Source organism: Triplophysa dalaica, chromosome 6, assembly GCF_015846415.1.
Source record: "Triplophysa dalaica isolate WHDGS20190420 chromosome 6, ASM1584641v1, whole genome shotgun sequence".
Taxonomy (NCBI): Eukaryota; Metazoa; Chordata; class Actinopteri; order Cypriniformes; family Nemacheilidae; genus Triplophysa; species Triplophysa dalaica.
In genome coordinates, this window is record NC_079547.1 from 2,586,751 (window position 1) to 2,610,372 (window position 23,622).

The window sequence follows — 23,622 nt, forward strand, 5'->3', positions numbered from 1 at the left end:
GATTCTTTTAAAGTCAGGTGGTGTGTGACGTGAGCCAAACCACTGTGAGGCCGGGGTCTCAACTGTTTCTAAACTTAAAAAGCATTTTTTGCATATGTATTTTTTTTCTAATTACACAGTAAATTTTGTTTTACATAAATGTATTTATCACAATAGACAGTGCGAGTTTTAATGATTTTTTGGGGGGGCAACCCTCGGATGGAGGGGGACGTGTCACCTTCGTCCTCCCCGGATATACGCCCATGGGTGGTACTGATGATGCTGCTATGTTGACAGGAGCACGGATGCTGCATCAACACTAACAGTGATGTGTTTTCAAGACAACTTGTTCGTCAAGAAAGATTTGACTACCATGGAAAAAAGAAAATTGTGCAATTGTCAAAGTGATAGTTTATTAATTGACTTTCATTGTATGGACACATAACCAAGCAGACATTTCTCAAAATATCTAATTATGTGTTCCACAGAAAAAAGCCTTACAGGGTTTGAACAACATGACAGTGAGTAAAGAAATACATTTAATTTATTTGAGTGAATTTTTACATACCTTATTACCATGAAGTACTTTTAACTTTAATTGTAACCTATTTACGATTATATTAAACTCGGAGAAAAAACTTTGATGGTGTTGCCTACTTGATTTGTTGATGAAAAAAACACATTTTACTCTTCTGAGGTGGTACATGTAAAGCAATTTTCTGCAACTAATATAGTACAAGGGGAGTAAAAAACACAACATTCCATTCCATTCCATTTTCTACCGCTTATCCGAACTACCTCGGGTCACGGGGAGCCTGCGCCTATCTCAGGAGTCATCGGGCATCAAGGCAGGATACACCCTGGATGGAGTGCCAACCCATCGCAGGGCACACACACTCACTCATTCACTCACGCACTCACACCCTACGGACAATTTTTCCAGAGATGCCAATCAACCTACCATGCATGTCTTTGGACCAGGGGAGGAAACCGGAGTACCCGGAGGAAACCCCCAAAAACACAACATGTACAATTTAAATAATCATTTTCAGTCCAGGAAAAAGTTAAAATAAATCATATTCTTGTGCATAGCACTAAATGCATCATAAATTGCAAACATATATTACTTTTTTCAAGTTGCGCTACACAAATGCTAAACTTTACGAAGCAAAGTGAGCTTTTTCAGATATGTGTAAAGTCTCAATAAAACAATCCCACACTGTTGTGAAATGAGGAAAAAAGCCACATCACGCTGGATATCTGATAGAGGTCACATTCTTAAAGCTGCTTTCCTCACAGGGCTAAAAGATTCCAGATTCTGTTGATGTGAGACTTTGACAGCAGAGGGGACATCTCAACACTAACCAGAATACAAAAATAGATCCCTGAAATCTTTTCTAGCATTTAAAAACAAAAAGCGTTCTATTCAGTTTTTTGAGGGGACATGATAAACTGAATATGTACTTTTAAGATTTTATTGAGAATTGAATTATGAGAGAACAATAAATCCTACAGTATTTGCCCTCAGGGCCTCAATACTACAGTACTGACAATGCCAAACAAATAATTTATCATATTGCCTTCTCATTTTTCAGTGCCCAAAAGAACTTGAAGCCTTTTAAAACCATTTTTAGAAAAGTGCTAACTATACATGATGCATTTTTTATGCAATATCCCTCTTTACATATCTTTCTTTACAAAGTACACATTTCATAGTCACACCCTTGTTTTGCCGGTATTGACACAACATCTTGCGTTTATGAAACTTGTTACGCAGTTCTCTTGCTGGTTTTGTCTTTATGGCAGTTTCCATGATTCTGATGGGCAAGCAAGCATCTGCTTATGTTTGTGTCCTCTGTAAACAAAATGAAAAGACGGAGGGTTTGGCCGACTATGTAGTTCTGCTTTAATCCACTGAGGACGTGTGTCTGCGGTCAGCTGCTGGCTGCTTTCGTCCGTAAAGAGAAAAAGGCCGTAGTTTTCAGGATCGGACACGTGGAATTTGAGGGCACAAAGGCGGCACACCTCTTCCGTGGTGGCGTACGGCCGAACCTGCAGGGTTTTAGCTGTGCAGCCGCTGTCCGGCGTCCGCAAAGCCACACGCAAGAAATTCTAAACAGAAATACACAACAACCAAAACTTCAACTTACTCACAGTTTGAAGCCCTTATAATTTAATTTTTTCTGTCAGGCAAAAATATCCAGAAGAGATGGTTCATCCAAATAAAAAAAATTCTGGCATTTATTCGCCCTCCGGTAACTGAACAACAATGGTACCCATTCACTTCGATGTATGGACATAAGCTATTCGGTTTCAAAAATTCTTCAAAATATATTTTTTGTGTTCGGCAGAAGTAAGAAATTCATACAGTTTTGGAACGACACAAAGGTGAGTAAATAATGACAGAATTTTTTTTTTGGTTGAATGAGTTTTGTTTAAGAAACAGATGCCAAAGCATTCTAATCTCATTCATGCAGAAATCATGGAGACCCATATGTCATTGAGATTGTAAATAGTGAGAATATTCATGCAGACCTAAGCGTTTTGAGGGTCAGGGTGATACCTGAAAGTCATCCACAGAGGGCAGATCTTTGAGCATGGTCCGCCGTTGGTGCCACTGGTGGAGTGTGTCGCGTGTTGTTGAACTGAGGACTAGGGCAGCCTGCTCTTCCTGGAAGTTCTTGATGAGTGACATCGCTCCATACGCACTAGTGAGGTAATAACCACCTATAAAGAAATTAAATCTATTAACGCTACAAATCCTGCTGTAAAGGCTGCTCCCAAACATGACAGCAAAACTGTTGATTTGATTAACAGCGGCCACTAGCGTTGTACTATAGATTTGCAACGAATCTCTCAGTCCAAACACAACGGTAGCCACCACATTATAATAAGATGTCGTTGGCTGAGACATTGTCTCTTCTCATGTAGACGCAGGGAAGAGATCATGCGGGCATCAGAAACACTGTAGAAACTGCGATGTCTTATTATATACATAAAATACATTTATGTATATTACATAAAATAAAAGGTCTGTGGGTTTTAAGTATAAAAAGTAAGATAAATGTCAGGCAGGAGCTAGGACCTGCGTTAATATTATACTTTCCAGCAGAGACGCGTTAGGACCCGCGGTACTAAGGCTTTTAGCAGATATACTCACAGATATCTATGGAGATACTCTCCAGCTGAGAGACTTCTGAGGGAAAGATCGTCTTAAAATCACCCTCGAGGAGGTCAGTATGTGACTAACATTGCTTTTTCTGTTTGTTAGAACAAAGATGTATTGTATATTGTAATATTAACTGTGTGACGGAGCAGTTTTAAGGTCATTGTTTATCTGAATCCACTTTAATATCGTACTCGTCCAGACACTGGAGACAGACAGCGAGAGTGCGTTGGCTCTAAAAGATGGAGAGAGAGTGCGTTTTACTCTTTTACTCGATGAATAAACTTACAGTTAATCCGTGAGTCATATGTGTTCGAAACCGTAGAGCACGATCCATATGGATCACGGATCATCCACAATCTTTTTACCACTAACGCTTTACCGCAGGGGAGAGGGAGAGAAACCCGTGTTGTAGAGTTGTTTGTCCATTTAGGGCTGCTGTACAAAACATGGTGGCGAATTCAATGTATGTTGGCCCGCTCTGTATGTAGATATAAACAGCTTATTCTAAGGTATTACAAACATAACGGTTCATTACGTAAGGTTTTTATACACCTCTGAAGAAATAGTTTTGTATAGTATATAGCATTTCAGTCAACAGCTCCTAAAAAACCCGTATTGTTCCTTTAAAAGAGACAGTTCACCCAAAAATTCTGTTATCATTTACTCTTCCTGAAGTTGTTTCAAATCTTTTTAAATTCCGTGTTTCTGCTGAACACAAAGAAAGATATTTGAAGAATGTTTGTGACCAGACAGATCTGGGAAACCATAAACTTCCATAGTAGGGAAAAAAATCTACTATTGTAGTTAATGGTGCCCCAAAACTGTTCAGTTTTCCAACGTTCTTCAAAACATCTTCTTTTGTCTTCAGCAGAACAAAGATTTCAACACAGTTTTGAAATAACTTCAGGAAAAGTAAATGATGACAGAATTTTAATTTTTGGCTGAACCATCCCTTTAGACACAATACTTAATTTTGTCAAATTCGAAGTAAAAATACATCCTTTAAGAAAATGGCAATACCAGAATGCCTTGGCTTGAGAATGTTGATTATAAAATAAGTTTATTTAATTCACAAAGAAGTATCTGTAAAACATTGTGCAATTTCAATTAGTTTGTCAAACACAAAACCACATTTCTCAAAATATCTTCTTTTGTGTTCCACAGAATAAAGAGTCATGTTCAGGTTTTAAACAACACGTGGATGGATTCACAATGAGAGATTTTTTATTTTTGGGTGAACTGTCCATTTAAGTCTGCAAATCTGGCCTCAGATATGTTGTGTGACTGTGTATTTTCCACAAAGAGTTTCTGTATAGAGCTCAATGGGAACAGGACACACACACCCAGGAGGAAATTACTCTGTGGGAACATAATTTAACTAGTTTGTCAAATATGGAAAATATTCTTAAACTCCGTCTATTGTTTTGTTTCAAGAATACAGGAACTTGCTGGCCATTACAGAGGATTGTCATAACAAACCAGGAAAGGAAAGACTTTAAAATGTTGCACTTGAGGAATATTGTTCTTGTTTTGAAAAATTCCTTAATTTTTCCATGTGAAACAACAATAATGGTATCGCATCAGAGTTATTATAGTTTTGTTTTATGTCTTACTGTAGTCTTAATGTTTTGCTGTGCTGTATAATCTTTTTAATTAGCTTTTAATTGTGTTTGTGGTAATAGTTTTATTTTGTTATGTGCTTTTGTAATTTTAATATTTATTTGTGGTAATTTTTTCTTTTATATAAGTTAAATAAAAAAATTATATATAAATGTATTTTTATTTCAGTTTTAGCTTAGTTTTTTTTACTTATTTCAGTTTTTGCCAAGACAAGATTTTTCATTTTTCTAAACAATATTCAGGCCGCTATTTTTTTTGTTTTCTATGAGCAGCAATGTTTCAATAGTTTAAGTAAACTTTATCAATCTTGTATCACACAAACTATGGATGGGTTTTGTTATAAAAATATAAGAATTCACCATTTTAGTTGGCTCACTTTTTTCAGTGATCAACAGAATGTATTGAACATGTATTCGTGTAAATACATGTGAACACACCTTCTCCGTGTAGCTGTGGTGGATCTATCAGCTCCATCATGTACATGATCTCTGTGTCCAGCTGAGGCATGTCACACTGGACCAACACGTATGTCAACATGGGCAGAAAATCATCCGCTCCGAACAGCCGCACTGATGCAAACAGAAAAAACACAACGTGTCATCTGTACCTGGATCATTTGAGTATGACATGATAATCCAGTTCACAGCTCACACACTCTATAAACATTTAAACAAACCCTAGAGACACAACTCCACCCGTACACACCTGTTTGATCTTGCATAATGCTGTAGATGAGTTTGCACACTTTCAACAGAACCACGATCTTCCTCTCGGGCGAGTACATCCTGCACATAGCTGTAAGTTTTCTGCGTATCCGATGGATGGCGTGGCTGTCTGGTGGCCTGGCTGCGTTCGCCCCCAGTTCTCTGGGTTTTTTGGTCTTGGCCAGGGCCAGATTCTCTTGGAGCTTCCCCCACGACCCACTGGCCACCTGGAACTCATGCAGGGCCGACTGCACTGAACCGTACAGAGGTTTCAGCACACATTTGTGCATGGCCTTTTCCAACACTGCATCTGATACACAGAGAAAGAGAGAGTTTCAGCTTCAACAGCTTTAACACATCATGTTTATGTGTTAATACATGAATTACATTGTATTCGTAAACAAAGAGGTCTTTATTTTTAATGCATGATGTCAAACCTGCCACAATCTGATTTGATTGGTTTTATGTGAATTCACACAAATACAAATGAGATTTTGCAGAGTAGTTGTGCATCTCTCTCTGGAACAACATAAGGATGAGTAAATAATAATGAAATTAATGTAAACCATTTAAGTTTTATGGTCTATTTGCATTGTGAAATTAAATTCATAATATTTGAAGAATGAAGTGAAAAGTATGAGAATACACTTTTAGGAATATAAGAATAAAGAAGTAATATTTTGGCAGATCTCCACTACTGAACTTAAATAACAATATTGTTATTAAAATATTACAACTTTAATTTCACACCGTTATGACTAGGATTTTTGTAATTTTGACTGTATTCTTGAAATTGTATGACTTTATTCTCATAAATGTAGCATTTATATGTGGCACTAGTGCTCTGCCCTGGTAAAACCTGATCTATAGCCAGACTTTATCATGAAATACCAACCTGATCTCACGTGAATTTGTGACTAGTTCTAGAAAAAATAAATACTAAAGCCCCACCCCAAAACATAACGTACCTGGCGCGAAAGCAAATCATACTTAAATGTACAAATGAGATCATATGAATTCGTAAATACTAGCAAAAATTAGCCACCGCTTATAATAGTTACTTTTTGCCATAAGATTGTGTTGGAAATAATAACTGAAATACAATTTTCTATTTTAATTTATTTAAGACACTTTTTCCTTCTAAATAATGTTTTTGTTAGGGAAAAAAACAAAAATGCTTAGCAGATACAGTGTTTAAGAAAGCTGACTCAAGAAGTTGAAGATATGTTTGGCTTCAAGTCTCAGTTTCACACTTTACTGTGAATTAAGAGGGAGAACTGATGGCAAGTTGATCAAGGATACTAACAGATCTGAATTGCTTCTGACTGTGAGAATACAGATCAACTAAAGTAAAAAATGACCGAATGTGAATATGTATAATAGTAAAAAAAGTATTTAAACTTGACATTCAACAACACGGGTTCTTCCAAAACACAAACATTAACAAAGAAACTGTTAGCCTATCTTGAAGTGAAACTTGACATAAACTTTTCAAAAGTTACACTAATGTAAGCTCCCTGCACAAGGAGATAAGAATTTAACCTTTGGAATTGACAGCTTTTGTATGGTTTAGGTCTGTGGCTTTGGCATATTCAAGCATTGAAATTCCTTCCTTCAGGCTCTGTTTATTGGCCCTAAACCCGTCCAACTGAAGAGAAGGTTAATCTTTAGAAATGTTGAAACCTATCAAACGATTTTCATGTTTTAAGGATATGAGGAACCTTTTACACCAAATTCCATCTCATTTCAAAAAGATTGCAATTCTCGTCCCAAGTTGTGGGAAATATGTTCCTGTTTTTATTACTCATTACTTTCCATAGCAGTCAAGTTTTAACCTGTTTATACAATCTGCTTAGGTATGTACATAGGCCTGCCTCGAATGCCCTGATAGTGTCTAAATGAGGAAATTATTTTCATTTATTGACACCTGAACATGACAGCTATTTAAAATGCAGCTGAATATCTAAAAACACTCATATTTCTAATGGATGGCTGCGTGCCAGTACAGAGCTGCTCAATAAAATCATAAAAATCCTTAAATGCTTTCTGCTGACAAAAACTGTTATTTTCCAAGCTATTTTTCTGATGTCAGGCCAATTTTGAAACAAGTATAAAGGATAGGACAATATTTGGCCAAGAAACTATTTGAAAATCTGGAACAAAAAAAATCTAAATATTGAGAAAATCGCCTTTAAGGTTGTCAATCAGAGGCGCTGTAGCAGGCTGTTGCTAAGAAGAAACAGGATTGTGGGTGTGTTTCCAGACATTTTTGTTCAAGATTTCGCTGCATACAATCGCAAAAATAAAGTTTTGATACATTTATAGTAGAACATTTTCAAAATATCTTCATGGAACCAGATCTTTACTTAATATGCAAATGATTTATGGCATAAAAAAATGATAATTTTTACCACAATGTATGATTGGCTTTTGCTACAAATGCTACTTATTTGTGGTCCAGGGTCCATATTATATTATATACTATATACAATATATATTATTCAGTAAAATCACTGTATCAAGAAAGATCACTGATTTAACCTTACCATTTTTATAGAACTAATTCTATAAAATTCTAACGTTCTTGAAAATAATTTACGGCTGCTGTAACGTATAGGAATATTAAAATGAAATAAAGACTGTGACATTTCGCAATACCGTTGACATCGTTTCCAGTCTGAACTTTTCTCTATAACGGACACATCTCACTACTATACCCAAATAAGAACTGTTCTTCTCTCAAAAGAATGTTTGCATTTGTAGTTTTGGCATTTGCATTAAAACACTGTATACATAAAAACTGCTTATTCAGTATTAACTATTGGAATATGTATGAAATCGTCTCACCGATCTGGTCTTCAGGTATGTAAGACTCAATGGGTGGGTTAATCTCTGAGCTCTGTATGAGATAGGCCTTCATCTGGGTCATGAACTGTCGTAGTGTCTTCAGAAGATCTTGGCTGGACGATTGGCAGTTTTTATTCTCCTGCACAAAGCTCACGTAGTCTTGCACCAGACACCCAAAGTAAGAACCTTTATCCTGTGCTAGCTCAATGATCCGCAGCAAGATGCGTCTCTCAGGTGTAGCCAGAACATTGAGGACACCTCGGACCTTCCGGAAGCGTCCCCTAAACGCCTGTGGTAAAATAACGAACGATCTCGGACGAGCCCCCGCTAATTCCACCGCCATTATTTTCTTTGACTTGCGGGAAGCACTAAGCCGGAGATGCAGGTCTTTCTCAAGCCCCACACCGTAGTCTTCCTCTTCTTCCTCGTACTCACCACTGCTGTCATCCGTGGAGAGGCCGGGAGCCGTGCTTGGGAACAGGCTCAACGGGAGAGGCTTTGGAGGAGAATCCAGAGAGTCAGATGATGAAGTGGAAAAACTTCGGCCGCTCGAGCTTCGTCCTTTCTCTTCAGGTCCTGTCCATTGCTGTAGGACGTTTTTGTTGGTTTGGTTTAAGGGAGTGTGGGGCAGGTTGGCTCGGGACAGGGCTCTAGAGATCGTTTCGTCGTCCAATGCAATGGTGCAGCGGTAATTGTCAATATCTGGAGCTTGAGGAGGTCGTGGCGGAGGTTTTTTGGAAGAGGATTGTTTGGATCCCTTGGAGCCAGACTTGGATCTCTGGCTGAGTCTGTTAAAGTTGATGTTTAACGGCATACTTCTCGGACCAGGAGGTGAAGGTCTACGAACCAAAATACGTGGTGGCGGAGGTCTTGGTGGAGGAGGCGGACCAGATTTTCCGTTGGCTGTTGTCGGGTCCTTTGCAATCACGACTGTGTTTCCAGCGGGATGCTGTTGTTGATAAAAGACCGGGTTGATAAAAGACAAAGCACTGGCGCAATTTTTTCCACCTTCTGAAGTATTTAGGAAAAGGCCAGTTTGATCCTCAATCTGTGAGATGTCAGAGAATGGTCCTCTCTCGTGATCCAGAAAACCGTCTGGGATACAAAGTTTCTTGTGTTGACGGTTGAGAGCAGACTTCCAAAACGCTGGAGAGAGAAAGAGAATGTGGTTAATGATTAAAACAAACGTATAAAATCATTGGACAAACACAAGTTTGAAAGCAGCAAACACACCCACTCTATGTGCCTATGACAGGACCGCTGGCAGATATTTGTGGTATCTGTATCTTATTACAGCCAGGCTACAGCGTCCGTTCCGTTCATGTCGCCCTACAGTCCACTGAAGTTTAGCAAAGCTTATTTCTGTGTTTCAGAAAGCTGATTCACAGATTCCATACAAAACACACCCAACTCAAACCTCAGTGAGTCATTTTTATCCAAACACACAGTGTGTTTCGGGAGGTGGACTTCACAGAGTTCAGAGAAGCCCTCCTCTTTCTCCTCCCCATGTTTTCTCCCCGTCTCCCAACCTGTTTCACTCTGGCATCCGGCTCTCTAGTCGTTCAGCCAGTTTCTATTTAGACATTTTTTTGATAGTCGCTTTCATGAGACTCACAGTCCACTCACCTTACTAGATCTATTTAGTCCTGCAATATGATGCAATATAGACAACATCAACCTCCATGCACTTTAAAGGAACGGTTCACTCAAACATAAAAAATGTGGTTAAAAACCTGTACATGACTTTCTTTACTCTGAAGAACACAAAAGAAGATGCTTTGAGAAATGTTTCTATGGTTTTGTGTCTATACAATGGAAGTCAATGGGGGTCAATGTTGTTTGGTTATCAAGGTTCTTCAAAATGTCTTCTTTTGTGTTCTGCAGGAGTAAGTCATGCAGTTTTGTAATGACACAAGGTTAAGTACATAAAGAAGGTTGATAGCTTTGTAAACAAATGAAATATAGGTCCTGTTACGACGAGTGTAAGTACTGCCTTAAAAAAAGAAGGGAGGATTAGAGGAAGTCATGTGCCTGTAGCTTTTTTGAAGTTAATATTAGTGTCTCTGCTGAATTTCACACATCAGACATCACACACACACACACACACACAGTGTCTTTCCCTCAGTAACCTCTATGCTCCAATTGGCTCACATTTAGCCTCACACACATTATCTGGAATGTCGGCTGCTGGCTAATAATAACCTGGAACAGGATAGCAGGGCAACATGACCACAGCTGTGATAGACAGAAAGACATTTCACTTACACTCTATAATATATATTGGTGGGATCGAAGACCCAGTCTGTGAAAACCCAGGTAAAGTAATTTCGGTCACACTTCAGTAAAAGGGGTAAATATCATTATTAACCAATCATTAACTATGAATATTTCCCAGTAAACTCTTAATGGGCCTCATTCATGAAATACTGACGTAAATTTTAGTATTCATCAAAAGAAATGTACACCTGCTCCACACCACGTGGAAATAGTGCGTAAAACCACACGCAACGTTCTGTATTGTTTTTGACCATCTGATGTCGCTGCATTTTAATGCACTGTGTTCCATAATAATATCTCACGCGTTCTTTTGCCCTGTCTTTAATCTTAATCGTCACTGTAGGCGGGACAAACACTACATTGACCAACCATCATACACACACAACAGTCGATAATTTATATTGGTTATTGCTTTTTCATATTAAGTAATATTGTGGAAATAAAATATAAGTAACAAGTAGGCTAACTGTTGCGGATATTCTAAATCACAGCAACCAACGCATCTCCGGAATAACGCGCAGTGCCTCGAAAGCGTTCTCCAGCTGGTCGTTTACAGAAGAGCACCAGGTATTATTATTTTAGTTGGCTAGAAACGCTTTGGTGGACACAGTTTAATTGATTGATTTATTGGTAAGCTATTAGTCTATTTTGCATTTATGCAATAAAATGTAGCCAAACCAGAGATTGAAGTCCAGAGGATTCCAGGATTATGCTAATTGTGAATGAGTGTGCACGCGCGCCCTGTTTACGAATGATTGGAACTCGTGTATTTACACACATTTTACTACAAAATGAATCTGTTGAAAAGTTTTCGGGTAGGTCTGTTTTATGCGCAAATTACTCTGAGTTTACTCATATATTTACTATATATTTTATTTATATATTATGTTTCATGAATGAGGCCCATTTTGTGGCTTATTAATAGTCAGTAAGGTAGTTGTTAGGTTTATGGTCATGCAGACTATGTGCTTTATAAGTACTAAAAAACAGCCAATATGTCAATAATAGGCATGCTAATAACAACTAGTTAATAGTGAGAATTGCCCTCTATACCGAAGGGTTACCATAATTTCTTGTGATTTAGTGTTTTCCACATAAAATCATCCTACACAATGTAAAGACCAATCTGGATCATGACAGCCGCATGTCTTTTGTCTTAGCCCCGCCCCCTTGTTTCCGTATTCATAAGCCCATTATTATTTCATCCCCTACACCTATCTCCCTCCTTACCTCTCCTAAATTGTTTCCCTATTTAAAGCCCTTGTGTTTGCTGTCTTGTGCTGGACCATTGTTACCCTTGTCGTGGTTCCCCTTGTCGTTGCTCCCGCCCATCTGTCTTTAAGTTTTTATTGAAGTTTAGTTTTTATCTTGTTCATGTTTCCCCCCTAAATGGATTTTGAGTATCTGTGTTTAAGAGCTGTCTGCACTTGGGTTCTGTTTCATGTAAATCATGACGCGGGGTCACATTTGTTCATATCCTGATAATCCATATTTTCCCAGCATGATCTGAGAATGTTTCAAAGAGCATCTTGTGTGCTAATGAGGGCAAGAAGATTTGACCTTTTGCACAAAGGAGTAGTTATTGCCAATGTCTCAAATGTTTGATATGATTTTTTTACATTTTTGTACATATCTTATGTTGCATTGTTTATTTGTATTATAAATATTAATAAATAATATTTTAATATACTGTATTTAAATTCTAAAACTTATTTTTTATAAAATTGTTATTCCAAGATTTTCCTAGTCATGCAAGCTCAGATGTACATAATGTGCTAATATTGTTGGATTTTCTACAATAAATTGCTGGTGGTTTCCTAATTTGTAAGATGCTTTAGACCAGTGGTCACCAACCCTGCTCCTTGAGATCGACCGTCCTGCAGACTGTAGCTCCAACCCTGCTTCAGAACACCTGTCTGTCATTATCAAGCAAACCTGAACACCTTGATTAGATGAGTTCAGGTGTGTTTGATTGGGGTTAGAGCTGAAATCTTCAGGAAGGTCGATGTCAAGGAGCAGGGTTGGTGACCACTGCTTTAGACTAATAATATAAATACAACATGAATAATATACATGAATAGCCAATTTTGCAATACGTGTTCACGAATCTTGCTCTGTAATTACTACTTATATGTACCCCACCCCCCCATAATTATATAACACGCCACATAAATATATTGTATCTTTGTTTAGTGACATATTATATAACATTGTAGAAAAGTAGGTCAGGGTAGGTCATTACCTGCCCCTCGCTGGGCAACCTCATGCAGATCAGAAAGAGTTTCAGCTGAGCCAACGGCATCCGGAAGCTTCAGGGTGGATGGCAAAATGTCCCTAACATAAAACAAAAACACAGAAAAAAATAGATGACAACAATTTTTAAACAATGCCCAAAAATGTAATCTTTTCTCTCTTCAATGATCATCCGTACATTATCATTATATTATTACGCAGATGGATAACATCGTGTTGAATGAGAAGTACGCTCATTAATTCAAAATGACTCATTCTTTGCACATTAAAGATGTAAACTTTTATTGTGTATTTTATGCTGTAATCACTCTTTATACTTAATAACTTCAAATCTAATCACTGTCCATATTGGTAACTTTTAGTTTAAACGTTGTTACCTGCTTATACAATAAAAGGCCACAAGATGAAACAGGTCAGCAAAACTGATTCCTGATTCCTCCAGAGAAAATGCTGGAAATAAAGAACGATGCATGAATCAGATCATTATCAGCGTGCCTCTGTGCATTTCCACTTCTAATCTTAAAAGATTTGGGTACCCCTGGCTACTGGATTTTGACATGTAGCCCGCCCGGGCAATTGTGTTTAAGCCAAAAACACACGGATGTGTCTGATGGAGAATCTCCCGGAACTGCCCCGTTTGTATATACCGTACATGAAGTGATGCCAGGTCGCCCTGATGAGGTCTAACTACAAATATGGTGCCTCTGGGGCAAACATTTCAAAGCTATTATGTCTTGATAGGAAAACAAGGATGTGACATACTGTACTGGCTCTCTTTAACAGGGATGTGTATGACCGAATCTGAGGTTTCATCCACGTGGAAAGACAAGACCTTCTTCTGTAAGACATGGGATCTCCACACCAAAAACACCTGGATAGGATAAAAGGCCATTATTTAAAAAATATATTTTTTAATATTATAGTATTAATATTAGCATTTGTATTGTGATTATGTTTTTGTTCTACGCTATAACACTTATTTATCTTATGTGTATATTTCAGATGTAGAAAACAGCCCTTTCTCTTTTACCCCAGCTGGTTGTTTCAGTAGAATGTTTGTCGCCTCTTGCTGGTCGATGGAAAGCAGAAGCCAGATGGGATGTGTGTGTATCAGTTTTTCCAACACACTCACACTCGTGCCCACAACATCTCCATCAGCCCCAGGATACTCCAGACACACACCGCTCATCTCTACCTCGATCCTACAGAGAGACAAAACACAGGGGATCGCTCTACTGACTTTGTTTGTATTTCATGTCCTTTAAAGGAAGAATAAACATTCACTGCGCTCTATGTCAAGGACTCGAATAATAGCTCCCTCTGCTGGTCAATGTAAAATAGGATATTACACACAGGTTTACTTAGTTTGCTTACCCAGTTTGAGCAAACATTTGGAATGAATGAATCACACTCATAAGTATTTGGTGGTAGTATAATTAACATGTGCTCACTTAATCTGCCTTTCACAATATCAAGACTTTATTTATTCATTCATATTTGTGGACCAAACAAGCCCAAATCATAGATCATCGGATCTATAGATGTTTTAATTTATCATTCTTACATGCAAAGTTTCGGATCCAAATGTATGTTATTTGGAAATAAGGTGTACTCACTGTACGAACAAAGAGGGATCTGGATCTTCATCTGTCTCCTGTGCATAAACCATTTGTTGCTCCAGTTCACCCAGTGAATATGCAAAAGCATCCACCAACTATACATGAACAAAAATAAGATCTTGTGTGTCCGACAGAGAACTCATCATTCATATCTGTGTCATAGCCAGTTAGGCACATATGGCAGTATCTTTTCTTCTATTATATGATCAAGTAAACTGCAAGAACAGACTAGGAAAGATGCAAAACCGGTTAAAAATGAGTCCCATCACAAGTTAAGAGAGACAAACGCGGCAGTGTTAATCCCCTCTGATATCCAACCACAAACAGGAAACAAGTTAGTCACTTTCCTGTACTTTTTATCTATTCTTCACGACAGGAAATGTGTCTCGCCATGGTAACAACTTGGTCATTGCTGTACAATAATGTATTATTAAAAATAATTAAATATCCTGTATTTTCTGTATGTAAGTTCATCACATGGCACATAATTATGTAATATAACGATTTATATAAAGAAACTACAACAATAAACAGAATTTTCAATTAGTGGGCAGAAATTTCACCACTACCGAATGAAAAGAGAATGTGACCTACAAAACTTTTTATTGAGATTTGATGTCAACCAAATGACTTGACTGGGTGAAATGAATCAAACAAATACATTTAAAACTTATTTAAATCATTTTTTTATTTCTTGCCAATCCTGCCTTCACAATATTACTGAAACCAGACTTTGCTGCGTAGTTAGCGCTGTATTGCAGTGTTTAGACAAACGACGGAAACAAATTCTTCCTGAACGTCTATTAGTACTCAACCACTTTTAAACCAACTGCACTTTGCTGAAGCCATGTTAGTGTTTTGAATCACTATTTCAACTTCCTGGACATGCAATTATGGACTATTTTGGGGGAAACTGCAGGTGATTAGACACAGTAGTGAAAGAGAGATAAAGAAATAGTTTCTGTTGTAGCTCTAGGATTAATATTTCCTGGTTTAAAGAATCATGTAAAATGTAAACTTACTTTGCGTATGCTAGATTTAGAAGGATGTGGAGGATTGCGAAGGAACGCAAGTTCATAATTGTTTAGCTTGAATGATAAAATAAAAAATATGTGCAGGGAGAAGATTTGAGAAAAGACTAATTAAGGAGAGAGAGAGAGAGAGAGAGATGCAGACACACACATTGTGGAACACTTGAATGTCCCTGTCTGGGCAACTAGCCCTGCAACAGTCACCCCTAAACACACACCAGTGACAATTTAAATTACATAACAGAACAATGTATTTTTACAGTATTTTAGTCACACGCAAGCTACATTTTCTAACCAGATTTGCCAAATACACAGAATTTTACATCACAAAACTGTTATTTTAACTGGTGCCGGAAAAGTATTGCTTTTTTACAGATTTTTTTTACAGTGTATGGTGTCAATATTATTTTTATTAGTCTGTATCCCTGTTTCACAACAGGGATCCTATTCCTTTTATTGGGAAATTCTCCCTGAAAAGCTCGACAAGGCGACAGAAATAACCACGCCCACCGGCCAACCGACAAGCTATAGTAAGACCTGCCCAACATCAAGTGTGGCTGCGCTGCGTCAAGATCGGCTGCACTGTGGCCCTGCAGCTCGTTACTCTTGCGATAGTGAGAGAAGCAGGAGTGTGTTTGTTCACGGCATTTCAGTGATGGATATTATATAAACGGAGGATATAATGTTGGCTTTGGAGATTGTTTGAAACTGATAGATACCGCGGTCCTAGTGCTAAAAGATGCCGGACATGAACCGCACACGGTAATTGAAACTTGTGTGACCCCACACAGACCAAATTAAGTCATCGTAATAGACGAGACTTTATTAAAATGTATACAAATATTGGATTCAGTCATGCTCTGATGAGTTTCATGACGTCCTTCGTATGTCATGAGTATCATATCATTATTTAAGGTTTCAGAGCAGAAGCAGGGGCGGATTGGCCATCTGGTAAAGGTCGGCCCGTATCTAAATGGCCGGCCACAACCCCCCCTCCTGGACAGACGGGCAGCCGAACAAATCCCCCCCCCCTGACTGAGGGGCTACCGAGAACAACCCCTCATAATGATTTGCTCAAATTTAAGAAAATTGCAAAACCAAGTATGCCTCAACAAACACATTGAACGTCTTACCTGGAGGTAGCTACTGGTGCGGTCCAAACGACTGGGCTGTAATGCAGAGTCTGTTGCCATCTTAGAGTCTTAAACTCTTGAAAGATGGTCAGGATAAAAACATTTAGAGTACAAAATTTCTGTGAAACTTTGGAGAAGATATCATAAATATATCATAAAAATAGATCTGCACAACACGTCAGGAAATTCTGTTTTCAAATGAGTCTCAGTTAAGACCTTTGAAGCATATTTAACACCTGACCTGCGAAAACAAACCCTCTTTGAGAGTTTATGAAAGCGGCAGTAGGTCAATTATACCTCTCGCATTCTGAATGAATGTCAATGGAGCTTTGTTCTGTTTTTAACACTGTCGATTGTGTCTTTGGGGACATCTATAATCTATAAATAGTCTGATGTGAAACTAAAGTTTGTGAGACACAGCTGCAGACAGACACATGTGACTTAATAATGCCCACTCATTCACATGAGGTTTTTTTCTAACTCAAAAATCAATGAAAAGGATAAATACGTACAGTGGAGTCCAATAGTTTTAGGGCACAGACCAGATTTGTTTTTAATCTATAAAAAATAAATGCTTGATTCAAAACTACACAAAATATGCTAAATACAAAACTTTTGGCATGATTTCTAGATCACAGATCATATTTGCAGACACATCTGAATAGTTTAGATTTCCTCGCTTCAATTAAAGCTCACCTAATGAAATCTGGAACGTTCTCAATGCACCGGGAAAACATCACAGGTTTCGCACCACTTTGTGAAGTCCAGCTCAAGTAAATACAGAAAAATATTACCTAGTAGAAAGTTGAAAAACAAATAGTTTTTCAATTAAACTTTTTAGTAAAATTGCTAGGATTTTTATATTATTTCAAAACACACCGGATACAGTACCTGCATAGTCCATCCATATTATGTAAATCATTATAATAACACAACATATTAAAATGTTCTCTAAAGGAACATGATAAATCTATATCAGTTAAATTCTATAATGAACTATTTCAAAAAGAAAATGTATTTATATGCTAAATTGATATATTAGCATATGAATATTCATATAAATTGTGAAGTAAAACCACAAATTTCCGACTGTCCCATAATAGTTATCATAAGTTGTTGTCTACTATAGTTATACAAATGGTAATCAGCCCACCAAAAACACTCACATTATTATAGTTTTAACAAAGTTTGTAATTACAATTTTAGTATTAAATAGAAAAATCTGCTCTCTGACTTTTTCTGAAGCCCAATGTGCATGTTCACCATAGGAAGCAACCGATTTTTTTTCATAAACCAAGAAACAATGTGCTTCCTGAAGGTATATTTTTTTTTTAGAAAGCTATTTATTTAGGTCTAAAATTGAAATGGCTGCTTCCTTAAATAGTGCTCTATTTCAATTAATTTTATTCATATTTTAAAAACATTCTCACCACAAAAAAAGGAAGCATTTGTTTTCTTCACATGCAGGAATACAAATGTAGCCTATAGTTCTCCAATCCATTGTAAGCAAAAAGTACCTGCAAAACCAAACGGACCACTAAAGAGCATTTTCACATAGTAAAAGCATACACACTTCACTAAAAGGTCTAAAGGCTAAAACTCGGTTTTGTGCACAAAGGTGAATGTTCTTCAGCTCTCTGCACTTTCAGACTGCTTCTAAACTAAACTTACATCTCGGTCCTCTACCACACGGTATAGAAGCAATTTGATGTAATGCATGATAAGAAGATCTTGACTGAGATAAACCACATCAATACACCAAAGATGCATCCAGGGGCCATCGGGGACCAATGATAAGATCTTACTCAGCTTTCCTGTAGCTCAGCGGTAAGAGCATTGCGTTTACAGGTTGTGGGTTCGATCCCAGGGGATAGCAAATACCTGTGTAAAATGTATAGGATAAAGCAATGTGCAAATACCTATGTAAAATGTATAGGATAAAGCAATGTAAGTCGCTTTGAATAAAAGCTTCTGCTAAATGCCTAAATGTAAATGTACTTCACCCATTTTGAAAGGTTTCTTCTACTTTGGAAGCTGTGCACAAGTTTGGTATTAAATAAAATGTTCTGTTCACTTTGTGATCGCATAAACATGATTCTGGATACAATAACAAAACACAATGTGTTCAGCTCTTGCAACGTATTTTACACCAATCTCTTTACAAACGTATTACGCAGAATATTTATTAAGCAGACAGGACACGTGACGATATACTTTAACTCTGTTTGTAGTAAAACTATGTTAAAAGGTAAATAATCCGCTATACTATAATAAACCTACAAACATTTGACGCATTATGATAATATAAAAATATATATAACACACCTGTGAGTCTCTCTCTCGCCCACTGCGACTGAGTCATGAAAGTAGATGAAACATTTCTGCGCGAGTCTGATGCGCTGTCCGTAGTTTGACAAACGCGCGTCACGTGATTTTTAATATCATTATTTATTCATATGCGATTTAATGATTCTGTTATGATATTTAATGATTCTGTTATGCAGAATAGATAGGAGGCAAAATGGACCTCTCATTCATAACATTATCTCACTTTCTGAATTTTAGATTAATTAAAGATTATTTTATAATACTACTGCCAACACATAGTTTGGATAAAAGCTGCCGGATGCATAAATGTAAATAAACTGTTAATTATATAGAACACGGTTGTACAACAGTTCTGATACTGTTAAACTGTATCTCATCTTTTACATTTGCCTTCTTACACATGCAGTAAAACACCTCTCAAATACTCCTGTGAGAGTTGTTCACACACTGTTGTTGAGGAGAAATAACTCTGTGACCTCATCTGTAAACCACAAAATAAAAATAAAGTTTATTATTAACTGGAATTCCCCTCTGAATCTTCGCAAAGTAGTGAAAAATTACTTGAATTACAATTCAAGCTTTATTATAAAGTCTTTAAATGTTGTGCAATGATATAAAAACAGAAAAGGTATGATCGGTGTAAAAAAATATGCAAGATAAGTATATTTCTGTTCCCAGTTTTTATTAAAACATCACAGAGAAGTATACACTTAAATAAACTAAATGCCATACAGATATGCTGTTCAAATCGATGCGAATGAACCATTCAAAAGAGCCTGAGTCAATTTTCTACTTGTAATTGTGGAGCTGCCACATGTTTTGTGTGTATGTTCAATCCAACTTTCAGAAGAAAATAAGGCTGGACAGCAGACTGAGAGCGTAATGAGACAAAAATAAAAAAATGGTACGAATCTGGACCACACTGAGAGATGTTCCTGAAAAACTGCAGCATTCCTCTTGACGCTAAACAGATCTGCCAACTGGAAAGACCTAAAACAACAACAAAGGAAAACGCTGTTAAAATCCCCAAAACCAGATGATCAAAAAGCAACTGAAGCTTAATAATTTTCATTGAAGTTAATCCATTAGTTATATTTCAACATCTCATTAAACCCATTTATGATGGAAATAAATATTCAATTTATGGATTTCACAGACGCACATAGTCATGAGTCTTTTTTTGCACCCAGTGGGAATCAAACCTATGATCGTTTAAAACTTACAAGCCACATCACACTTAATTTATGTACGAAAATATTGACTTTTAAAGCCTCAAAGTTTACAGTGAGGTATTCTACGGTTCTTGTTCAGATGACACGTCCCCCTCGGCTCCACTGCTGGCGCTGGGGTCCGCTTTAGAGGGTAATGCTCCCTTCTCTCTGCCAGACTCCGACGGGCCTTTTGATCGTGTTTTCTCTTTTCTCTGCTGTTGCTTTTCTTGTTTAGACAGCTGAAGCGAGAGACAAAGGAAGAGAGGAAAACAAATTTAAGATTTGTACTGCAGTATTTTGTAATAATGGGGAAGAGGAAACTGAAAAACAAGTGTTGAATTAAACAAATAACTTTATTATTTAATGGAACATTTTTTCTTTAGGATTGGATATTGGATACCAGTCTGGGGTCTGTGGGGCCAGTAGGAGATTCCAGTTGAATGGTCACAGGTCCATCGTTTTGAATGTGTACCTGCATATATGCACCAAACTGTCCATCTACAACAAGTTAACACAAAGCTATTGTAAGCATCAAAAAACAAAACGACTTAACAGTAATAATAATGATTTGATGAGAAATAAACATGTTCACTTTTTATGAGGTGTTTTTTAATCTTAATGATAAAACATAATGCAACATTTTCAAAAACAAATTGTGCTCAAAGATTTATTTTTTAAATGTAGATCATCATTAATGAGGACTAGGACTAAATTTCATACAGCTGTTAGGTCCACATACATCTAACAGCATATACAATGCACATAGTAGGTCTCTTTCATCACAGGGCTCAATATGTTCCTCGTTTGGTGACATCACTTGGTGTGTTGATTTGATTTGCTTCCATTTAATACAAGATCATATTATTAACATTCAGCTCATCTTCATCTTTACTTTTGAAATTAAATAAACCTACAAGAGATTCTGACAATAAAAATGATGCTTAGAGAGATAGAGAGACAGAAAGAGAGAGAAAGAGAGAGAGCGAGAGAGTTAAAACATATTTTGAGGAGTTAAACATACAAGCATCTGCGTATCTAAGCACACCTTTGATAAGTTCTGGTTTGTATGCTTGTCTCAGCTGCTCCAGAATGTTGTTATAGAAGGGCTGGGCCTGTTCAGCTGGCATTGCAGAATGGAAGTCTGGTTTATTTCCCTTGAGTATACACTGAAGAGTAAACTGACTCACACACAACACCTCCAGCTCTCTGCCCATAACACTGTGGCTCCACGCACGGCCATTCTCATCCTCAAACACACGCAGGTTCAGAATCTTCCGTACCCTGAAAAACAACAGCATACACACCATTTGAGTCTGATCCTACTAAAGACATATTAAGCCATTTACTCATTCTTTATAAGATATATAAATATTAATAAGAAGCACTATTCGCTAGAATCTGATATGAACTCACATGTAGTCAACATCCTTTTGTGTGTCCGTTACTGAGATGCCAAATAAAACGCAGAGTCCTCTCCCTATGGAGCTGATTTGCTCTTCCCCAACTATTTTTAAATGACACATGAACAGCAACGTCATAAATTGCGTGCATGGCGTCAACGTGACGTCAGACGAAAATATAATAAAAACGAAAGTAAAACTTGCAGCTTCAACACAAACAACACTTCATACTAGTCTATCAACACATGCTGTTATTGATCTGTTGTCTATATGTCTTTAGTTTCTTCTCTGTAAAACTTCAAAAGTGTATTTAGAAACGTTGCTTATTACGTTTTGAAACAGTGGAGATGTATGAAGTGATTACCTGAACGCGACTTTTCATAGTTGTTTAAATGAATTAAACAAAAAATATTAGATGTAAGCCCTGTTGCTAAACAGGTTTCTAAAGAGCTTTACTTCATACCAGTTACGCTTGCCTTCGTTACTCTTTGAATGATCGCCTTCATTGTTGTTGTCTCCAATCAAGTGTTCCACCGGAAGATTTGAACTTCCGGGTTTACGGGGCTCCGCCCTCTGAACGCACGTGACATTACGGTCAACTTGTGGCCCGAAATCTCAATTGTATATTTGGAATAATTAAAGAGAAAATATGTTGGAAAAGCATAACCAATATTATTAATTATCGTTAAATTTACCATTAAAAAGCTTGCATGAAAATACTAAAACAACCTTTTGATGTAATCACATACAAAAAGAAAATACACAGACCAACAAAACTTCAGAAGTATCCAGTTGTAAGTTTATTGGAATAGTTTACAAAATTTCTGGCATTTATATTTATGTTATTATAAGTCCATGGCTGTTTCAAAGCAGCTTTTTTATTTCCAGCACTTTTAATAAAGTGCCTGGAATTTCAGATTGCCATTCAACAACACATAAAACTGCCATTTTGAACAGTTAAAGTTGACAGTTACCTGTTGTAATGTTCATATAGAACAGAGAAATGCAGTGCAATGACAAAATAATCCTCTTTGCACCAGGCATTGCTCAACTCAAAAATGATCACCTGTGTCCATTTTGGTGTCAGGGGCTTCATTGCAAACCACTGGTGTAATTTAATTTATTCAAGCAACTTGCTCCAAAAGGTTAATTTCACCATTTCAACTTGATAGTTATGTTAATTCATCTTATTGTCAAGGAAAGCTGTCTTCTTATTTTTGTTCTTCATGACTTTGACCCTCAGGAGAACTTTCATTTGAAGATCTGAAGAGGTTTAATATCCTCGTGGAATATGGAACAAAATTCTCCCTATAGACAACCGTGGTTTTCGAGTGTGGCGTTTCATATTTCTTCACATTGGGCCTGTTATCTTCTTCTTCGATAGGCATTTCAACTAAAAAAGAAAACAATGGAACATTGTTTACAATATCACATAAATGCATTAAATTATTTGAGTCAAATAACAAATATTTGAAGAGTTTGGTTCCAAAATTAGATGACTCCTTTTTTAAAATATAAAAAAAACATGTTATTTATTATGTTATCATGTTTTTATTGTGTTAGATAGCTGTATTTTTTGTTATTATGGCTCAAATCAAAACAAACCAACTGCAGTTTGATTGATATTAATCGGAATGCACAATAAAAAACATGACTTTTTAAAATATTTAAGATCTCTTTTAGGAACCAAACTCTTAATTTTATCTGAAAGAGTGACCGTGCATTGTCATTTATTTAATCTAGCGATACATCAGTGAAAGAATAAAGGGAATCGTTTAATAACACCACATAATACATTACTGATAAAATAATATCGATACAATCACTAATGACAGACTCAAAGTTATATGGCTATATATTATCACTCACCTGGGGGGTCGTTTCTATGAGTGAATCTGTAATATCCGTAACAACCAAACACAGTCCAAATTCCAACTGCATACAGCAGTGACGCACGCTTATTCCATTTGACGGGATCTAGCGACATTCTTACAGTATAATATTAAAAATATTGAATTTCATGTAAATTGTGCGCAACAATCACAAGGGCG

The 23,622-nt window shown here is 37.0% G+C and overlaps 2 protein-coding genes across 2 annotated transcripts; both read right to left on the reverse strand.

Moving 5' to 3' along the window:
- Positions 1–373: 373 nt before the first annotated feature.
- Positions 374–18,975, reverse strand: rin2b (Ras and Rab interactor 2b). The gene is given in 14 exon segments (XM_056751156.1): positions 374–1,830; positions 1,832–2,091; positions 2,543–2,706; positions 5,206–5,337; positions 5,474–5,782; positions 8,320–9,465; positions 12,839–12,930; positions 13,227–13,299; positions 13,612–13,720; positions 13,880–14,051; positions 14,466–14,563; positions 16,633–17,426; positions 18,063–18,149; positions 18,958–18,975. Coding segments are annotated over 12 exon segments (2,697 nt in total). The 5' UTR covers positions 16,693–17,426; positions 18,063–18,149; positions 18,958–18,975; the 3' UTR covers positions 374–1,748.
- A 650-nt stretch (positions 18,976–19,625) lies between these two features.
- Positions 19,626–22,126, reverse strand: dtd1 (D-aminoacyl-tRNA deacylase 1). The gene is made up of 6 exons (XM_056750685.1): positions 22,035–22,126; positions 21,585–21,675; positions 21,217–21,452; positions 20,572–20,669; positions 20,244–20,410; positions 19,626–19,950 (listed from the first exon to the last, which is right to left on the reverse strand). The coding sequence occupies exons 1-5, from the start codon at positions 22,075–22,077 to the stop codon at positions 20,255–20,257; spliced, it is 624 nt and encodes a 207-aa protein (XP_056606663.1). The 5' UTR covers positions 22,078–22,126; the 3' UTR covers positions 19,626–19,950; positions 20,244–20,254.
- Between the last annotated feature and the right edge of the window lie 1,496 nt (positions 22,127–23,622).